Source organism: Cetorhinus maximus, chromosome 18, assembly GCF_964194155.1.
Source record: "Cetorhinus maximus chromosome 18, sCetMax3.hap1.1, whole genome shotgun sequence".
NCBI classification, from domain to species: domain Eukaryota; kingdom Metazoa; phylum Chordata; class Chondrichthyes; order Lamniformes; family Cetorhinidae; genus Cetorhinus; species Cetorhinus maximus.
In genome coordinates, this window is record NC_135896.1 from 51,000,633 (window position 1) to 51,017,370 (window position 16,738).

General features: G+C 41.8%; 1 protein-coding gene across 3 annotated transcripts in view; it reads right to left on the reverse strand.

The window, feature by feature from the left end:
- Nucleotides 1–11,286: 11,286 nt before the first annotated feature.
- Nucleotides 11,287–16,738, reverse strand: part of LOC144693165 (uncharacterized) — a 135,545-nt gene continuing 130,093 nt past the window's right edge. For all 3 annotated transcript variants that reach the window (XM_078562699.1, XM_078562700.1, XM_078562698.1), the window contains exon 8: nt 11,287–11,476. In XM_078562699.1, the coding sequence (XP_078418825.1) occupies nt 11,408–11,476 (69 nt within the window). In that variant the 3' untranslated portion in view covers nt 11,287–11,407. The remainder of the gene's footprint in view (nt 11,477–16,738) is intronic.

The following is a 16,738-nucleotide window of genomic DNA, read 5'->3' on the forward strand; positions in this document are numbered from 1 at the left end:
ATGTAAATAACACACACAGACAGAAAAATACAATCCCCCAGAAACCTACTTTACAATAAACCAGAAAAATATTCTGAAAATTATTTTCAATTATTTGTAGCAAGTGGTAGATCTTAAGTAGTGTCTTAAAGGAGGAAAACAAGGCCTTTAATGTCGAAGGTAGAGAGGTGGAGAGGTACAGAGAGGGAATTGCAGAGCATGGGGTCTAGGCACCTGAAGGCACAGCCATCAATGGTGTAGCAATTATAATTGGGAATGAACAAGAGACCAGAATTAGAGGAGCACAGATATTTCAGGGGGTTGTGGGGTTAGAAGAGATTACAGAGATAGGGAGGGGAAAGACCATGGAGGGTTTTGAAAACAAGGATGAGAATTCGAAAATCAGGATGTTGCTTGACCGGGAGCCAATGTAGGTCAGCAAGTACAGGGGTAACAGGTGAACGGGACTTTAAGTAAACTAAGACACGAGCAGCAGAGTTTTATATGGTCTCAAGTTTACGGATGGTTGAATGTGAGACCAACCAGGAATGCATTGGAATAGTCATGTCTAGAGGAAATGAGGGCAGGAATGAGGGTTTGAACAGCAGATAAGCTGATGTGGGGATAAAGTTGGGCGATGTTACGAAGGTAGAAATAGAGATGGTATGACTATGAGATTGATCCTTCAGAGACACCAAAGCTAATGGCATGAGAGCAGGAAGAAAAGCCATTGCAAGTTTTTCTCTTTATGATTAGATAGTTATAATTGCAGGGGTGAGAGTGGGCGAAGACAAAAAAGTCTGAAATTTTTTTGTGAGAAGGAATCGCATACACATTATAGTGCAAAGCAGCAAAGTCACTGCGGTGTGAGGGGATGGAAAATCATAGCATTTGTTATGATCCATAGTAAGATGCAAATATTTCTAGGTCACTTCAAATGGGTGGAATTATTAGACTTCAAGTGGATAGAAACATTAGTTTTCCCTTTGTTTACCTTGTACTACTATCAAGACTGTGGACCAGTGCATTCATATCAAATCACCAAAGTGACCTTAGTATGTCAGCGTTCAATGCAGTCAGTGCATGTAATACAGGATGAAGTCCATACTAACAAGAGAAAATGACATTGAAAACTTATTCATAAATCTTCCACTGTCAAAGTTCTACAAGCTCCTCAAGCTCAGACTGATTTGATTTTGCCTTTTAGCAGATCCTAGGTAAAGGGAGTGGCTCTAATCCATCATGCCATTCAAAAATAAATTGCAGCTTCTATGCCTTTAATGTCAAAAAAAGGGGTATTTCGTGGAAGGATAATCAGAGCAAAATTGACACCGATGCAAAGCAAGAAATATTAGGGCGGGTGATTAAATTCTTGAGGTAGGTTTTAAGGAGGGTCATAAAGAAAGAGAGAGGTGGAGCCACTGAGACTGAGAGAGATTTGTTCATTGAAAGTATTAACATCAAGCCCGGTTTTTATTGCTGGGGTAAACAAGTAGTCATCATATCCCTAAGGGAGATACCTAGATACCTTGTCAGGCACAAGGTAATGGTAGATGTTTAAGTCCTAGGCCAAAGAATTTTACTTGGATAATGCAAACATTATAACTTGTATAATGTAAATTGTAAATGTTAACCTGCACATGAACAATTGAAAGGACATAAAGAAAAGCCACAGCCCCCAACAAATCATCTGAGAGTACATTTTCTCTGTATTGTGTGTAAAGCTATTTTTGTTATGAGAGCATTTTCATCTGTATGTTTGCTGCTGGTTAAAGACAATTTCCAGTGAAATTGCTCAAAAATGTTTTCTCAATGTACAGTTGCTCATGTGGACAAAATATTTTACAATTAATGTAAGGTTAAAAGAGAATTCAGCACAATCATGGGAAATATTTGTATGTGACCACATTCCACACAAGGGTAACCTGGTGGTCTGCTTTAATTACTGGTAGAAGCCATTTAATGACCACTGCAGTTGCTAGTGATTTAAATACTGGGTTTGTTCACCTATTAACTACAGTAAACTTGTATCTTTTGACTGACAAACCTTGGAACATCACTGAAAGTAACATTTGATGCATGAGGAATTGTAAAAGTACCATGACATGAATGCAGTTGGGTTCATCTTTGGACTCTAAATCTAATAGCCAACTGATCTGGCTGGGACGCTGACTTTCCAGTTGCTTCATTATAAAGGAACAGAATACGAACCCTACCAAAGTATCAGCGATTCCCTAGTGATGAAAGAGGGCTGCGCCTTCTTCATATGACAGCCAACATGAATAGACGCTTAAGTCAGGGTAGCACATGGCTGGGGGCCATGGAATGCCATCATTGCTGGGGTTCTTTTCCAGTTCAGTGGCTTTGTGTTCAGGATGGGTTGAAACAATTTCTTCAACTCCATTCACTTGCACTTCAGGTCTGAAGAAAGGGCCCGTTGTGTCTTCCGCCTCTACAACCACAAAATCCTCTGAAACAGACCTCTCCTGAGATGAGGCAAATAAGGATGGAGGGACTGGGGAATCTGGCGTGTACTACTCAGCCAGTAACTGCTGTTGTTCTGGCAGTCCCCAAAGGAGCCAATCAGCGGTGACGATGAGTGGAATCAGACACGAACAGAACAAAACCTGTGCTGGATTATGTACATGTGAAGCAAACCAAAGGGCTACAGAAAAGGGAGGTGGCGGCCAGAAAAAAAATTTAAAGGGTGAAATTCCATAAAGGTAGAAATTTCTATGAATGGCAGTCACCCAGCTGGACAATAGTGGAGAGGCGTTAGAGGAGGATGGTGTGGTCCACCGTGTCAAAGGTTACAGATGGCGGAAAAGGATGAGAGGGGAAAGTTTACCTTTGTCACAGCCACACATGAATTCATTTGCGATTTTGATAAGAGCCATTTTGGTACATGTGGCAGGGACAGGAACCTGTTTGGAGAAATTCAAACATGGAATTTCAGGAAAGATGAGAGCGGATTTTGGAGGCAACTCTTTCCAGGGCATTGGCGAGGAAAGGAAGATTTGAGATGGGATGGTAGTTTGCAATGATGAAGTCAAGGGTTGTATTTTTTTTGAGAGGTGATGACAGCAGATTTAAAGGAAAGAAGTGCAACACCTGAAGAGAGAGAACCATGAACAATACAGGCTAACATGGGGATCAGGAGGGGAACTTGGGTCATCAGCAGTTTAGTGGGAGTAGGACAGAGGGAACATTGGGTGGGCCTCATGAACAAACTGAGCTCAGAGAAGACATGAGGGGAGGAAAGAGGGAAATTAGAGAAAGATGCAAGTTTAAGGCTAGGGCACGGAGGAGCATTAAAGGAAGATTAGCCAAGTGGGCTAGTGGAAGGGAGAGGCAGCTGATCGAAATGTCTCCATCTTAGTGACAAAGAACTCCATGAGTTCCATGAAACTATGTTTAATCCAATATCAGTGCCACAGGTATGATATTTGTTATTCTCTGAGCCTGCCCACACTGCAGTAAGAAAATCACAGGCTTCAAACGAGGAGGAAGCTGTTCAGCAAAACTGTAACCAGCTGTTGAGCAAGGAAATGGTGCAAAAGAATCCAAAACTCTAACACTGCACTAACACAGTTCCCAAACTCTTTCGTACTCTCTCCATTATGGGTACGCATGAAGCTTTAAAGAAAAGATCTATCTGGTGACTCTCTGCTTAATAAGCAATAGTTCTCATTAAGTTTTGTGTTACTCTTGGGGGTGTAAGAGTTGTTTTATCTTGGAACAAAATCTGTCCTTGAATCAGGGTACCTGAGCAAATTCCATAAGCTCAAAGCTGAACCGTACCAACATTTTACTAAGCTGCATGTTTACTCGTAATTGGAGATGTTTTACAGGGATTTGATTACATAAGAGCAGAAAGCTGCTTCTGCATTTTATGTCATTATTCTCTAACTATCAAGCATAATTTTTGATATGCAGTTGTTTACAATTAAAAGTTTTTTTAACGTGAGAGAAGGTCTGAGTTTCCACCTGAATTTCTACTTGTCATTTTGTAATTAATAACACAACTTTTTCCATCTTTGAAGATTACTTTGCTAATACAATTTAAATTAAACCAATTTTTATGGCTGGTGATGAGGTAATGGTTATCGCATTTTTCATGACTGAACCATTACTGATTTATGTGGAGAAAAATTCTGCAATCAAAATACATATACAAGTACCTACGTGCAATGATAGTGAGCATTATAGAATTACTAACCTTAATTTTGAAGGTGTTATCTTGCTAATAACAATTTTTTCCCATGTGATATAGAGAAAGACAGAATAGATTATCTTTTGCGGCTGCAACTAGGGTCAAAGTTACTGCCTACAGTAGGTCAATTTTCTACCTTGCAGCAATATTGAAAAAGGATTACTACTAGGCTCTCTGTTTTAGTTCAATGCTAATGCACTCTACAAGTCTCCTCACAGTTTGCAAAGGTTAAGTTCTATTCCCAGACAGCAGAAATCTAATCATATGGTGAAGATTGAAATGGAAGAGAAAAAGTACTGGGAAAGAATTCAGATCTGACATACTATTGCTTCTACGATAGTCCAGCGGTCACTGAGAATAAACTCTGTAATGCAAAATATGTTCTGTAGAAACTTGAATGTTTCAACTTATAGCTCTATGCCTCCTAATGAACTTGTAAAGAGACTGAGTTTTCAATTAGGCCTGTACAGCAATAAACCAGGAACTGCCTTGTGTGATGGCAGAGTTAGCTAAATTGTTGGTTTGTGTTAATGGTGCTGATGCTACAATGGAATATCAATTAAATCTCACAATAATCTATCATCGCCACCACGTGTTACGACAAGGCCCATTGAGCTATGGGCCTAGAATAAGAGTCACACAGTTTTAGTGATTTTTCCTTTTTAGTTGGGGTATGGTATTGTACTGGTTATGGTGTTGACTAGTAGCCCAGAGATCCCATCATGGCATGTTGTATGACTTGATTCAATATAGTATCAAAAAAATGATCTTGAAAGCTGCTGGACTGTTGCAACAACACAACTGGTTCTCTCATGGCCTTCAGGGAAGGGAATCTGGTCTGGACGACACTTGATTATAAGTTTGAACCTGATTGTCCTAAGGGGAAGCAAGCAATATATCCTGCCTTTTCAGTATCACCCAACCACAAATTAGCATTTCTATAATTAATTTAAACAGGGTTTTGTTGGAGTTTTATGGGGCATCAAAATACATTAGGCATAGACGAACAAATATGAACTTTTCTCCATTAAAAGTCACAAAGCCCCGAATGCAATTATAAACTAAAGAAAATGAGACCGCAGATTTTATTTCATTAGATTTTAATAAAATTATATGTCACATTCCACAATTACATCAATAACTTCTTCTGGTTAAAATTATAATAGTTTAAATGCACAAAGAACATCATACTGCAATCATTTCTCACACAAAATAAAATGATTTGCAAAGGCAGGGCATGAGCATTTATAACATCAACTGTGCATTGAGCCTCGATTTTATGCTGTAATTTGCTGCAACCACCATTCCATTCATTTGTTGATGGAATGCAATAGCCACATCATGCTGAACCGAATCACAGGTTTATCAAATAATTATTCTCTATACATAAACCCTGAATAAGTATTGATTTTTCTTTTCCTGCAAACAGTCTTTATCAAATCAGTGGGCCATTTATTAGCCATATCAAAGCAAAGCATGGGATCTAATCATAAACCAATGTCAATTAAGGGGAGAATGAATTATTAACCACAGTCATAGGAATCTCTAGGTTCAACTTTTTCACTTCCTCATATTGTAAACTGGAAACCACACAAAATAAAATGGCCAGGAATTGCCTTGGGGTTGTTCCCAATCCATCGCCTCAACATCACCAAAAACACAGTGGAAACTCCACTTGCCTGCATATACAATGCTTCTGTTGCACTTCCAGCAAAATTTCATCAGCAGAGCAGAAGCATCCCTGAGGAAATTGGCAACTAATATCAGTTTACCATCACTTTTCATTAGCCATGCAAAAGCCAATAACAGAATTCCATTCCAATACGATGATACTTTATTCAGAGAAGCATTTAATATAAACCTTGTTTAAATGCTATGAGATATGCGAGTGGTTGCAAAAGGATAAATATCAGGTTAGCAACAAAAGTTTATAGAATTTGGATAGACACAGATAAATAAAAAAATCTGAAGAACATAACAGTTCTGATGCCACTTGCATTGCAACAGCTGAGGAGGGCCACTTGTTATAGCTGTGAAATAATTTGGATTAATATCCTGAATCTTTGTTCAATTACCTTCATGGTTGACAAGAAATTTCACAGTTTTAGGGGAGGACTTTACCAGCTCTGTGAAGATGGGGTTGAAGTTCGGGAAAATAGGGGGGAGCCATACTGGGACAGTTCCCCAGTTTAATTCCAGCCCACGTGTCTAAATCAGTCACCAATTAATGTTTTCCTACCTTTACTAAGTTCTATGAATATTGTTCCAACCTTCAACTTAAACCAGACTGTTAATAACTTTGGTGTCATATTTGTTCATTGGATGAGCTTCCCACCACACTCTCATTCTCATTACAACCATCCATTCCCACCCACAAAACATTGCACAACTTTGCTCCTGTCTCAGCTCATCTGCTGCAGAAACCTTCATCCATTCCTTTGTTTCCTCTAGACTTGACTTACTTAGCAGCCATTTTGCAACAGTACCAGTATTTTGCAGCTGGCAAAGCAGCCTATGCCCTCCGCTGAGGCTGTCAGCTCAATCGAGGCAGCCTCCCGGCAACAGGCAGGGGGGCCATCAGTGCTGGAGGCTATATCACCTCATTGACGGGGCAGCAGGGATGAAAGGCCACAGCCCTGTCTGTTACAAGTCCTACAAAGATGTTTTGACTCAAATCCAATGACTCTACTGGCGGCTTCAGGCCTCTTTATTTCATGAGTTGTAGTCAGGCACCCAAGGACGGCTCCATGTTGAGAGCCCTCGCACTTACCTGCCTGCGTCAGCAGCACCCACCTCTATGGTACATAACTGCGGAGCATCTGATTTAGCCTCCAGTATTGGGAATTCACCCACCATCCTTATTAGGGTGGTGAGTACGGAGTGGCCAATTAAGACGCCACCTCTGAAAGATGTCCGTGCCTGCGCTGCGAACATAGGTAGGCTCAGGACCCCCACATAGGCTCAATGTCGGGGTGCAATTAAGAACGGTGGGTGGTCTGTGCACTTGGGAGGGTCAGTCAGAGCTTTGGGCTCAAAGTCACTTGGAGAGGGGAACATGTTGGGGAGCTGACCCAACACACTATTTTCACATTTTATCCCAATCCCACCTCTGCAGGGCTGATAAGTTTCCACTCCGTTGCCTGAATTTCCCGAGGGTGACATGGATCCCTCACCAGGGCCAAAATGGAGGGGTCAATCAGGCAGGCCCCGGATGGGGGGGGAGGTGGTTGCTCAGGGCAGGAGGCGCCAATGCTGTGGGGCCATTCCATGGGCCAAATAGTGCCTGAAGAGGAGGGCAACAACCCCCCGAACCCAGAGCCTACTGTGAGGTTGGTGATCTCCCTACTCAGCACTGGGCCCCTCCCCTGTCGCTTGTAAAATGCCAGCGAGAGCAGGAAGAGACCTATTTATTATGATCTTACTTGGCCACTTAAGTGGCTCAGTTGGGATCCAGGTGGGCGGGCTGTATGATACTTTTCCCATCACTGGAAAAATGGTGGCATGAAGACGTCAGGCATGTCACCCTTGCCTTCCCGTGCCAATTCTGCCATCCTTCTGCCTCCTAGCCCGCTCCCAAAGGCCCCATAACATTCCAGCCCACGTGTCTAAATCAGTCACCAATTAATGTTTTCCTACCTTTACTAAGCTCTATGCATTTTGTTCCAACCTTCAACTTAAACCAGACTGTTAATAACTTTGGTGTCATATTTGTTCCTTGGATAAGCTTCCCACCACACTCTCATTCTCGTTACGACCATCCATTCCCACCCACAAAACATTGCACAACTTTGTTCCTGTCTCAGCTCATCTGCTGCAGAAACCTTCATCCATTCCTTTGTTTCCTCTAGACTTGACTATTCCAATGCACTTCTGGCTGGCATCCCACATGCAATTCTTCTTAAACTTGTGGCCCATGCCTTAACTCGCACTAAGTCCTGTTCACCCATCACCAATGTTAACACCTAAAGCTTCGTGGGTGTGCAGCCATGCAGCAATTGGGAATATGTCACACAGGGAACAAACAAGCCACACACAAGTAACATTCCCTTTAAGAAATGTGCATGCGCGTCCACACGTCAATCTTAAAAGGAACACACAGTGCAATAAGCCGGCCATGCACAGCAAACAGAAGTTAGTGATAATATTGCCTACCACTCCTATGCTCGCTGCTCTACAGTGGCTTCTAATCAAGCAATGCCTTGATTTTAAAATTCTCACCCTAGATTTCAAATCCCCCCATGGCCTTGTCCCTCCCTATCTCTGTAATCTCCTCACGTCCCACAGCCAACAGAGATATCCACAATCCTCCAATTCTGTTCTCTTGGGCATCCCCGATTTTAGCTGTTCTACCATTGGTGGCTGTACCTTCAGCTGCCAAGGCACTGGAATTCCCTTTCTAAACCTCCCAGCCTCTTGACCTCTCCTTTTTCCTTTAATGCTCACCCACTGACACTAGTCTGGTTTGGATGAAGTCAATCCCTCTGAACATCTTCCCCAGTCCCCAAAATTTAACTCTCTGGCCCCAAAGTGTAGATTTTCCAATTAATGAAACCCTTTTTCCGGCATTAAGTGTGTGTTACTGATCATAAAATGGGATGCAGATCAATCAGACCAGACCTCTGCCCACTCTGCAATATTGTCAAGCTTCCTTCAACAGCACCATCCAAACCCACGTCCTCTACCACCTAGATGGCCAAGGGCAGCAGATGCATGGGAACATGACCACCCACAAGTTCTTCTTCAAGCCACACAGCATTCTGTCTTTAAATTATATCACTGTTCCTTCACTGTCATTGGGTCAAAATCCTGGAACTCCCTTCCTAACAGCACTGTGGGTGTACCTGCACTACATGGAGTGCAGTAGTTCAAGGAGGCGGCTCAGCACCACCTTCTCAAGGGCTATTAGGGGTGGGAAGCCAATGCTGGGCTTGCCAACAACGCCCACATCCCATAAAAGAATAAGTAAGAAAACAAATTTCAAATCATGCACATTGGCAATACTAAATTTTATGAACTTGGACACTTCATGCCTAAACCAGGCAGGAGGATGATTATAAAATTTAAATAAAATTGCAAACAAGTCATTTTGACATGAAAGCAAGTCATGTGCATGTTTTTTTTGCATGTCACTTCTTTCCCCCTCTTCCCTTCAGCCTTGGCGTAGGTTACAATGAGTTCAAAAGCTTCAGAAGCTTTCCACATAAAGAATTCTCAGTCTCCCTAAGCTCCCACTTACTTTTAAATGTCCATATCTTTTTTTTTTAATTTGACCTGAATCATAATTATATATTGTATTCCCCACATTCCCAATTAGACCAAAGCTGCACTTGGAACTGAGAATTATGGTAATAAGCTGACCCAGGAAATTGTATTCAAGCAATACACTCAACGCCTCCCAGCTATGCCTTCATTCCCAGCCATTCTTACTTTAATTTCACTGGGAATGGAAAAGCTAAGCTCCTATTTCCAATATGTTTCCCTATAACCAGTCCAAGGATGGATGAGCCAACTGTTACCTAGGCAGCTGGCTACATATCCACAATACATACTTGCATTTATATGGCACCTTATCATACTGAAATATCTCAAACATTTCAAAAGATTAATTACTTTGTAGTAGTGCAATGACTTTAGAAATATTATTGATGATTATTTCAGTTTCAAATATACTAAACCGACATTGAAATAGGATGCCTACCCACTACATGACAGCCAAGGATCAACTACCTAGCCACAGACCAGAATCACGCACCTTCCACAAGATATAATTTTAACTTCCCCACTGCTAGCTTTGTAGCTATTTTTGCAGCCAGTTGCCAGTCAGCATGAAGTTAGTACCACATGTGTTTGAAGACATTTTGATGGCACTTGCATCTGGACTACTATGATAAGACAATGAGAATGTAATTAGACAAAATATTTTTATTCTGTTTGCAATGCATGTATTTATCTAATTAATTCATTAAAGGTCCAAACACCATCAAATCCAATGTGATTTTAACTGTATCGACTTCTTTGCAAGAATTACAATCATCCATACTTTTTATTTCACTTTGTTACCTATTCCTACCTAATTTATATCAAATTTGGCATTATATGTGGGATTAAATGCTGTTTAAAGAAGAAAATGTGTTAAAAGAAATCATTTATATAAAATTATTTTTTAAAAATCATGGCATTTGCTGAAGGTTTTGGCTATTGACAAATAGTGACAAATGGGTTCTACTTCATATTGTCATAACATCATATTCATTGTTGTCCATGGTTCTAAGAACTATTTTTAACAAACACCAACAAGGCACCTTTCTGTTGATGAGATGCAAGTTTGCAGGTGCTAAGGAGCCATGGGTATTTTGAGTATTGCCAACATTGGATGCAGATGTGTCCATGTGAGAATGTGCACAGAAGTGATGGAAAGATTATCCCAGAAGCTCATTTCCTCCGCACTTTTTAAAGACCTGAGCTTCTAACTCACAGAACATTTCATTGTTAGGAAGCATTTATCAAGCTTAACAGTGGGACAGAGGCACCGCACACTGAACAATCATCCTGCAATCTATATTGAATTAAAGGCTATCCAATGATCAAACCTGCCTGTTAGTTAGGCAATGAATCCCATTCATTCTTATCTCTTCTACTGTTGAGGGGTTTCCACTCTGAAAAGAAATTAACAATCTGATGTTGCCTCTGAGAAATATTGGCAACATGCTCATGGAGTCATCTGTGGCCTCTTTTGTGAACTTTATACCAATGTAGAAAAAATAAACAGTTGGATAGGCATTGCTTAACATTGTTACAAATTCATTACTGACTTGATAAAGACTGTTTAAGGAAAGCATATCCCTTGATAGCATGGTCTCCAAAGCATTGACAGAATTTTGGTAACAAAAAGCAAAAATTGCAGTTTTGAAATTACAGCAACCAAGCAATTATTGGCCATAGCAACATTATCACATAACATCTGGTCATTCCAAATCTTCAGAATGAATTTATAGGGAAATCAAAGTGAGGCTGCTCCTGTAAAGTAAATTTCTATCAAACAAGACCTTACATCATATCACAAGTAACGCTTGCAATCTTAATAACTTCTCAATACTAAAATAAAAAGCACTTGAAACGGAAACAGCAAGTAGCAAAAAGCAGTGGCATCCTAAATCCCCTGACTCCAGTGCAGCTTCAGATATTCATATTGCATCAAAGAAGCATTATTCATACTTAAAACTCATCTTCTGAACTGTCAGCTAATAGCATCACCCGATCTTGCATGCTCGTGAAATCTTTAGGCTGCAATTTCAAACAAAGATATTAGTAGCACTTTGAACTATTATATATGTATAATAAATATGCATTTTATAAGAACTTGCATTAATACAGCACTTTCATGTCCTAAGGTTAACACAATCATTTCATAACCAATTAACTAATTTTTAGGTGTACATACTGTTGCTAAGGAGGCAATTTGGCAGCCAATTTGCTCCCAGCGAGGTCCCATAAATGGCACTGAAATAAGTGATCAGTTAATCTGTTTCAGTTTTGCCTGAGAGTTAAATGTTGTCAGGATACCAGAAGAACTCCTCAGTTCTTCTTTAATTAATGACATGGGACCTAAACAGACTGATCCAAAAGACATTGGGCAGAATTTTGCCCTTGGCATGCGGGACCGGGGGAGGTGGTCGGGAGCTGCCTCAGGGGGATGAAGATGATACTGGAAAAATTAATAAAGCACAGGAAAATGTAATGAAATATGTCCCCTCATGTGACACTGTCACATGAGCAGGGACATGTTTTTAGTTAAAAAATAAAGTTTTTATTTCGATTGTATTTGCTTTTGGAAACCTCACCCGCCTGTGGATGAGGTTTCCAAAAAAGTGCAAAGTGCGTTTGGCCTTTTTGCCTGCAACCATTAGGTTGACTGGACAGTGAAGAATTAACGACAATTGATAAATTCATGGCCTTAATTGGCCTTTAATTGTTGGCGGGCGTGCTGCCAACTCCGGCATGCGCCCACCAACCGAACTATCGCGTGACTGCGCAATGACATCGACACACTCGGCCAGCATCATCGCACGTCATTTCGTGGTCGGGCACGCACCCGCCCATCAAGCTAAAGATTCTGGCCAATGGGTGGAATTTGACAGCCCTATCGGGTTGAGGTCAGGGCCAGAAAATACAGCAAGCAGTTCAAAGTCCATTGACTTTGGCGAGATCGGAAGATCCCGCTGGTGGGAGGGATTGTAAACTTCTGCCCAATGTAGCACTCTCTCATTCCGCACTAATGTTTTAGCCTACATTAAGTGCTTAAGCCCTGAACTGAGGGTTGAAGTCACAAGGCAACTGTTCTCTGACTTAACTATGTTGGCAATTAAAAGAAACAATTCCAATGGATGGAAAATTGTAGGCCAAACACCCACAATTTCCCAATATACAGCACTAGTGGGTTTGGTTCTCCACTAGCAGCACAAACTGAGAAAATATGCCCCATAATGTCCATTATAAAGATTTTGATTGTACATTAAGTCTACAGGAGTATGTTTTCTTCATTTTATTACCACTAAAAATCTTCAATGTGTATACATTCAATTTAAACGAATTTGGGGCCACTGAAATTAAAATTCTGTTTAAATTCTTAAAAGTTAATTTATTAAAAGAGATTACTCAACACTGCCACAGACACCAGCATATTGTACCACTCTAAGAGCCACTAGTTAAACGTCAGAAAATGTAAAATAATATGTAAAGAATAAATAAAACAAATTACTTGAACTTCACACCAAAATTAATGAAGAAACTCCAACATCACATTGATAGTAACTCAAAGGAGGAAGAAAAAGAACATGCATTTATGTAGCACATTTCACAACCTCAGGAAATCCCACAGCACTTTTTTTATTTATTCACGGGATGTGAGTATTTGCTGCCCATCCCTAATTGCCTTTAAGATGGTTGTTGTGAGTCACTTTCTTGAACCGCTGCAGTCCACGTAGGGAGGGAGTTCCAGAGTTTTGACCTAATGACGATGAAGAAGTGGTGATATAGTTCAAGTCAGAATGGTGTGCAGCTTGGAGGGGAATGAGGAGGTGATGGTTTTCCCATGCACCACTGCCCCTGTCCTCCTAGGTTGTAGAGGTTGTGTGTTTGGAAGGTGCTGCCGAAGGATTCTTGATGAGTTGATGCAGTTCATTTTGTAGATGGTACGAACTGCAGTCACGTTGTGTTGGTGGTGGGAGCTTATATTTAAAGTGATGGATGTGGTGACAAACAAGCAAGCTGCTTTGTCCTGGATGGTGCTGAGCTTTTCTACGTTATAACAGTGATTACACTTCGAACTACTTCATTGATTGCAAAACACTTTCAGACATCCGCTGGTCTATAAATGTAAGTCTTATTTCTTGAATGCTGCCTTATTATGTATGCTTGGCTGTCCATTAGAATAACAGAACACCAGCTCCCCAGAGGAAATATTGTTTAATTGACAGCTCAGGCTCTCTGATCTCTGCGGTCAATTTCACTATGTTTGTTTACACAACTCAAGTGCTTTCAAGTGTTTGTGGTTTTTGAAACACCAAAGGGGCTGGATAACTGACACGTTTATTAGCTTGTTGGGACTTTTTTCAAACATAGGGCAAAGTGATCAAAGGATTACATTTTTTCAGTTTTTTTTTACACATCCGCACTTTATACTGTGGTATTCATAGGTTCAAGAAAGTTTACAGTGGTTCAATGGGCATGAAAGTCTCAGAGCTTGGAATAGGGGGCATGGGGGTGTCTCAAGGGGCAGAACTTGGCATAGGGGGCTAGAGGGAACATAGGGTGGAAGGGCAGAGTTTGGCATGGGGGCATGAAGGTCCTGAGGGGGTGGGTGAAGGGGTAAAACTTGGCATAGGGGGCATGAGGGGGACCTTTTGAACTTACCTTTTAAAAGGATCCTCATGCACACTAGACTTCATGAGTCTTCTAAGGGGCCGTGAACCACAACTCTTTAAAAACCTGGCCTGACTCCATGAAAATTGCAGAGGAGTGAGACAGGCCTATCTCCACAATGGAGCTAGCCAGGTTGGAACTAAATGCTGTGTAATTATCAGCAAACATCCCCAATTCCGACCTTATGATGGAGGGAAGGTCATTGATGAAGCCACTAAAGATGGTTGGATCTAGGACACTACTCTGAGGGACTCCTGCAGCAATGTCCTGGGACTGAGAAGTTTCGCCTCCAACAACCACAGCAATCTTCCTTTGTGCTCGGTATGACACCAGCCGTGGAGAGTTTTCCCCTTGATTCCCATTGACTCCAGTTTTACTAGGGCTCCTTGATGCTACACTCAGTCAAATACTGCCTTGATTCTTCACCTGACCTCTGGAATTCAGTCAGCTCCTCAGTCCATGTCTGGCCTAAGGTTGTAATGAGGTCTGGAGCCAAGTGGTCCTGGTGGAACCCAAAGCGAACATCAATGAGAAGGTTATTGTTGTCTAAGTGCCGTTTGACAGCAATATCAATAAAACTTTCCATCGCTTTGTTAATGACTGAGAGTAGACTGATGGGGTAGGAATTGACACAACTGGCTTTTTGTGGACAGGACTGAGTTGGGTAATTTTCCGCATTGTCAGGTAGATGCCAGTGTTGTAGCTGTACTGGAACACCTTGGCTAGGGTGTGGTTAGTTCTGGAGCACAAGTGTTCAGTACTATAGCTGGGATGGATTATATGGATTTCAGCAAAGCCTTTGACAAGGTCCTACATGGGGGACTTATAAAGAAAGCAAAGGCACATGGGATACAGGGTAATTTGATAAGGTGGATTCAAAATTGGCTTAGTTGTAGGAGGCAGAGAGTGATGACGGAAGGATGCTTTAGTGACTGGAAGCCAGTGTCCAGTGATGTACCACAGGGATCTGTGCTCGGTCCCCTACTATTTGTCATTTATATAAACGACATAGATGACTATGTGGGGAGTAGGATTAGTAAGTTTGCGGATGACACAAAGATTGGCTGGGTGGTTAACAGTGAGGTTGAGTGTCTTGGGCTACAGGAAGATATAGAAGGAATGGTCAAATGGGCAGATAAGTGGCAGATGGAATTTAACCCTGAAAAGTGTGAGGTGATACACTTTGGAAGGAGTAATTTGACAAGGAAGTATTCAATGAACGGCATGGCACTAGGAAGTTCTGAGGAACAAAGGGACCTTGGCATGTGTGTCCATAGATCCCTGAAGGTGGAGGGGCATGTTAGTGGGGTGGTGAAAAAGGCATATGGGGCACTTGCCTTTATCAATCGAGGCATAGATTACAAAAGTAGGGAGGTCATGTTGGAGTTGTATAGAACCTTGGTGAGGCCACAGCTGGAGTACTGTGCGCAGTTCTGGTCGCCACATTATAGGAAGGATGTGATTGCGCTGGAGGGGGTGCAGAGGAGATTCACCAGGATGTTGCCTGGGATGAAACATTTAAGTTATGAAGAGAGGTTGGACAGGATTGGGTTGTTTTCGTTGGAGCAGAGAAGACTGAGGGGCGACCTGATCGAAGTGTACAAGATTATGAGGGGCATGGACAGGGTGGATAGGAAGCAGCTGTTCCTCTTAGTTGAAGGGACAGTCACAAGGGGGCATAAGTTCAAGGTGAGGGGCAGGAGGTTTAGAGGGGGGTGTGAAGAAAAACTTTTTTACCCAGAAGGTGGTGACAGTCTGGAATGCACTGCCTGGAAGGGTGGTGGAGGCGGGTTGCCTCACATCTTTTAAAAAGTACCTGGATGAGCACTTGGCACGTCATAACATTCAAGGCTATGGGCCAAGTGCTGGTAAATGGGATTAGGTAGGTAGGTCAGGTGTTTCTCACGTGTCGGTGCAGACTCAATGGGCTGAAGGGCCTCTTCTGCACTGTGATTCTGTTCTCAGGGTCAATTGCCTTTGTTGTATGCAGGTTGCGCAGCCGTTCCTTGATATCATGTGGAGCGAATTGAATTGGCTGAAAACAAACATCTCTGATGCTTGGAATCTCAGAATGAGGCCAAGATGGGTTATTCACTTGACACTTCTGGCTAAAAATGACTGCAAATGCTTCAGCCTTGTCTTTTACACTCACAAGCTGGGCTTCACCATCATTGAAAATGGGAGTGTGGAGCCTTCACCGCCATTCATGACTGGATATGGCAAGACTGCAGGAATTTGACCCAATCTGTTGGTTATGGGATCACTTAGCTCTGTCTATAACATGCTAATTCCACTGTTTAACATGCATGTAGCCCTGTATTGTAGATTCATCAGGTTGGGACCTTATTTTTAGGTACACCTGATGTTGCTCGTGACATGCTCTCCTACTATCTTCATTGAACCAGAGGTGGTTTCCCTGGCTTGATGATAATAGTAGAGTGAGGGATATGCTGTGCTATTATGCTGCTGCTGAAAGCACCTCATGCTTGCCCAGTTTTGAACTGCCAGATCTGTCCTGAATTTATCCCATTTAGCACAGTAGTACTGCCATACAATACAATGGAGGGTGTCCTCAGTATGAAGATGAGATCTTGTCTTCACAGGGATTGTGCAGTGGTCATCCCT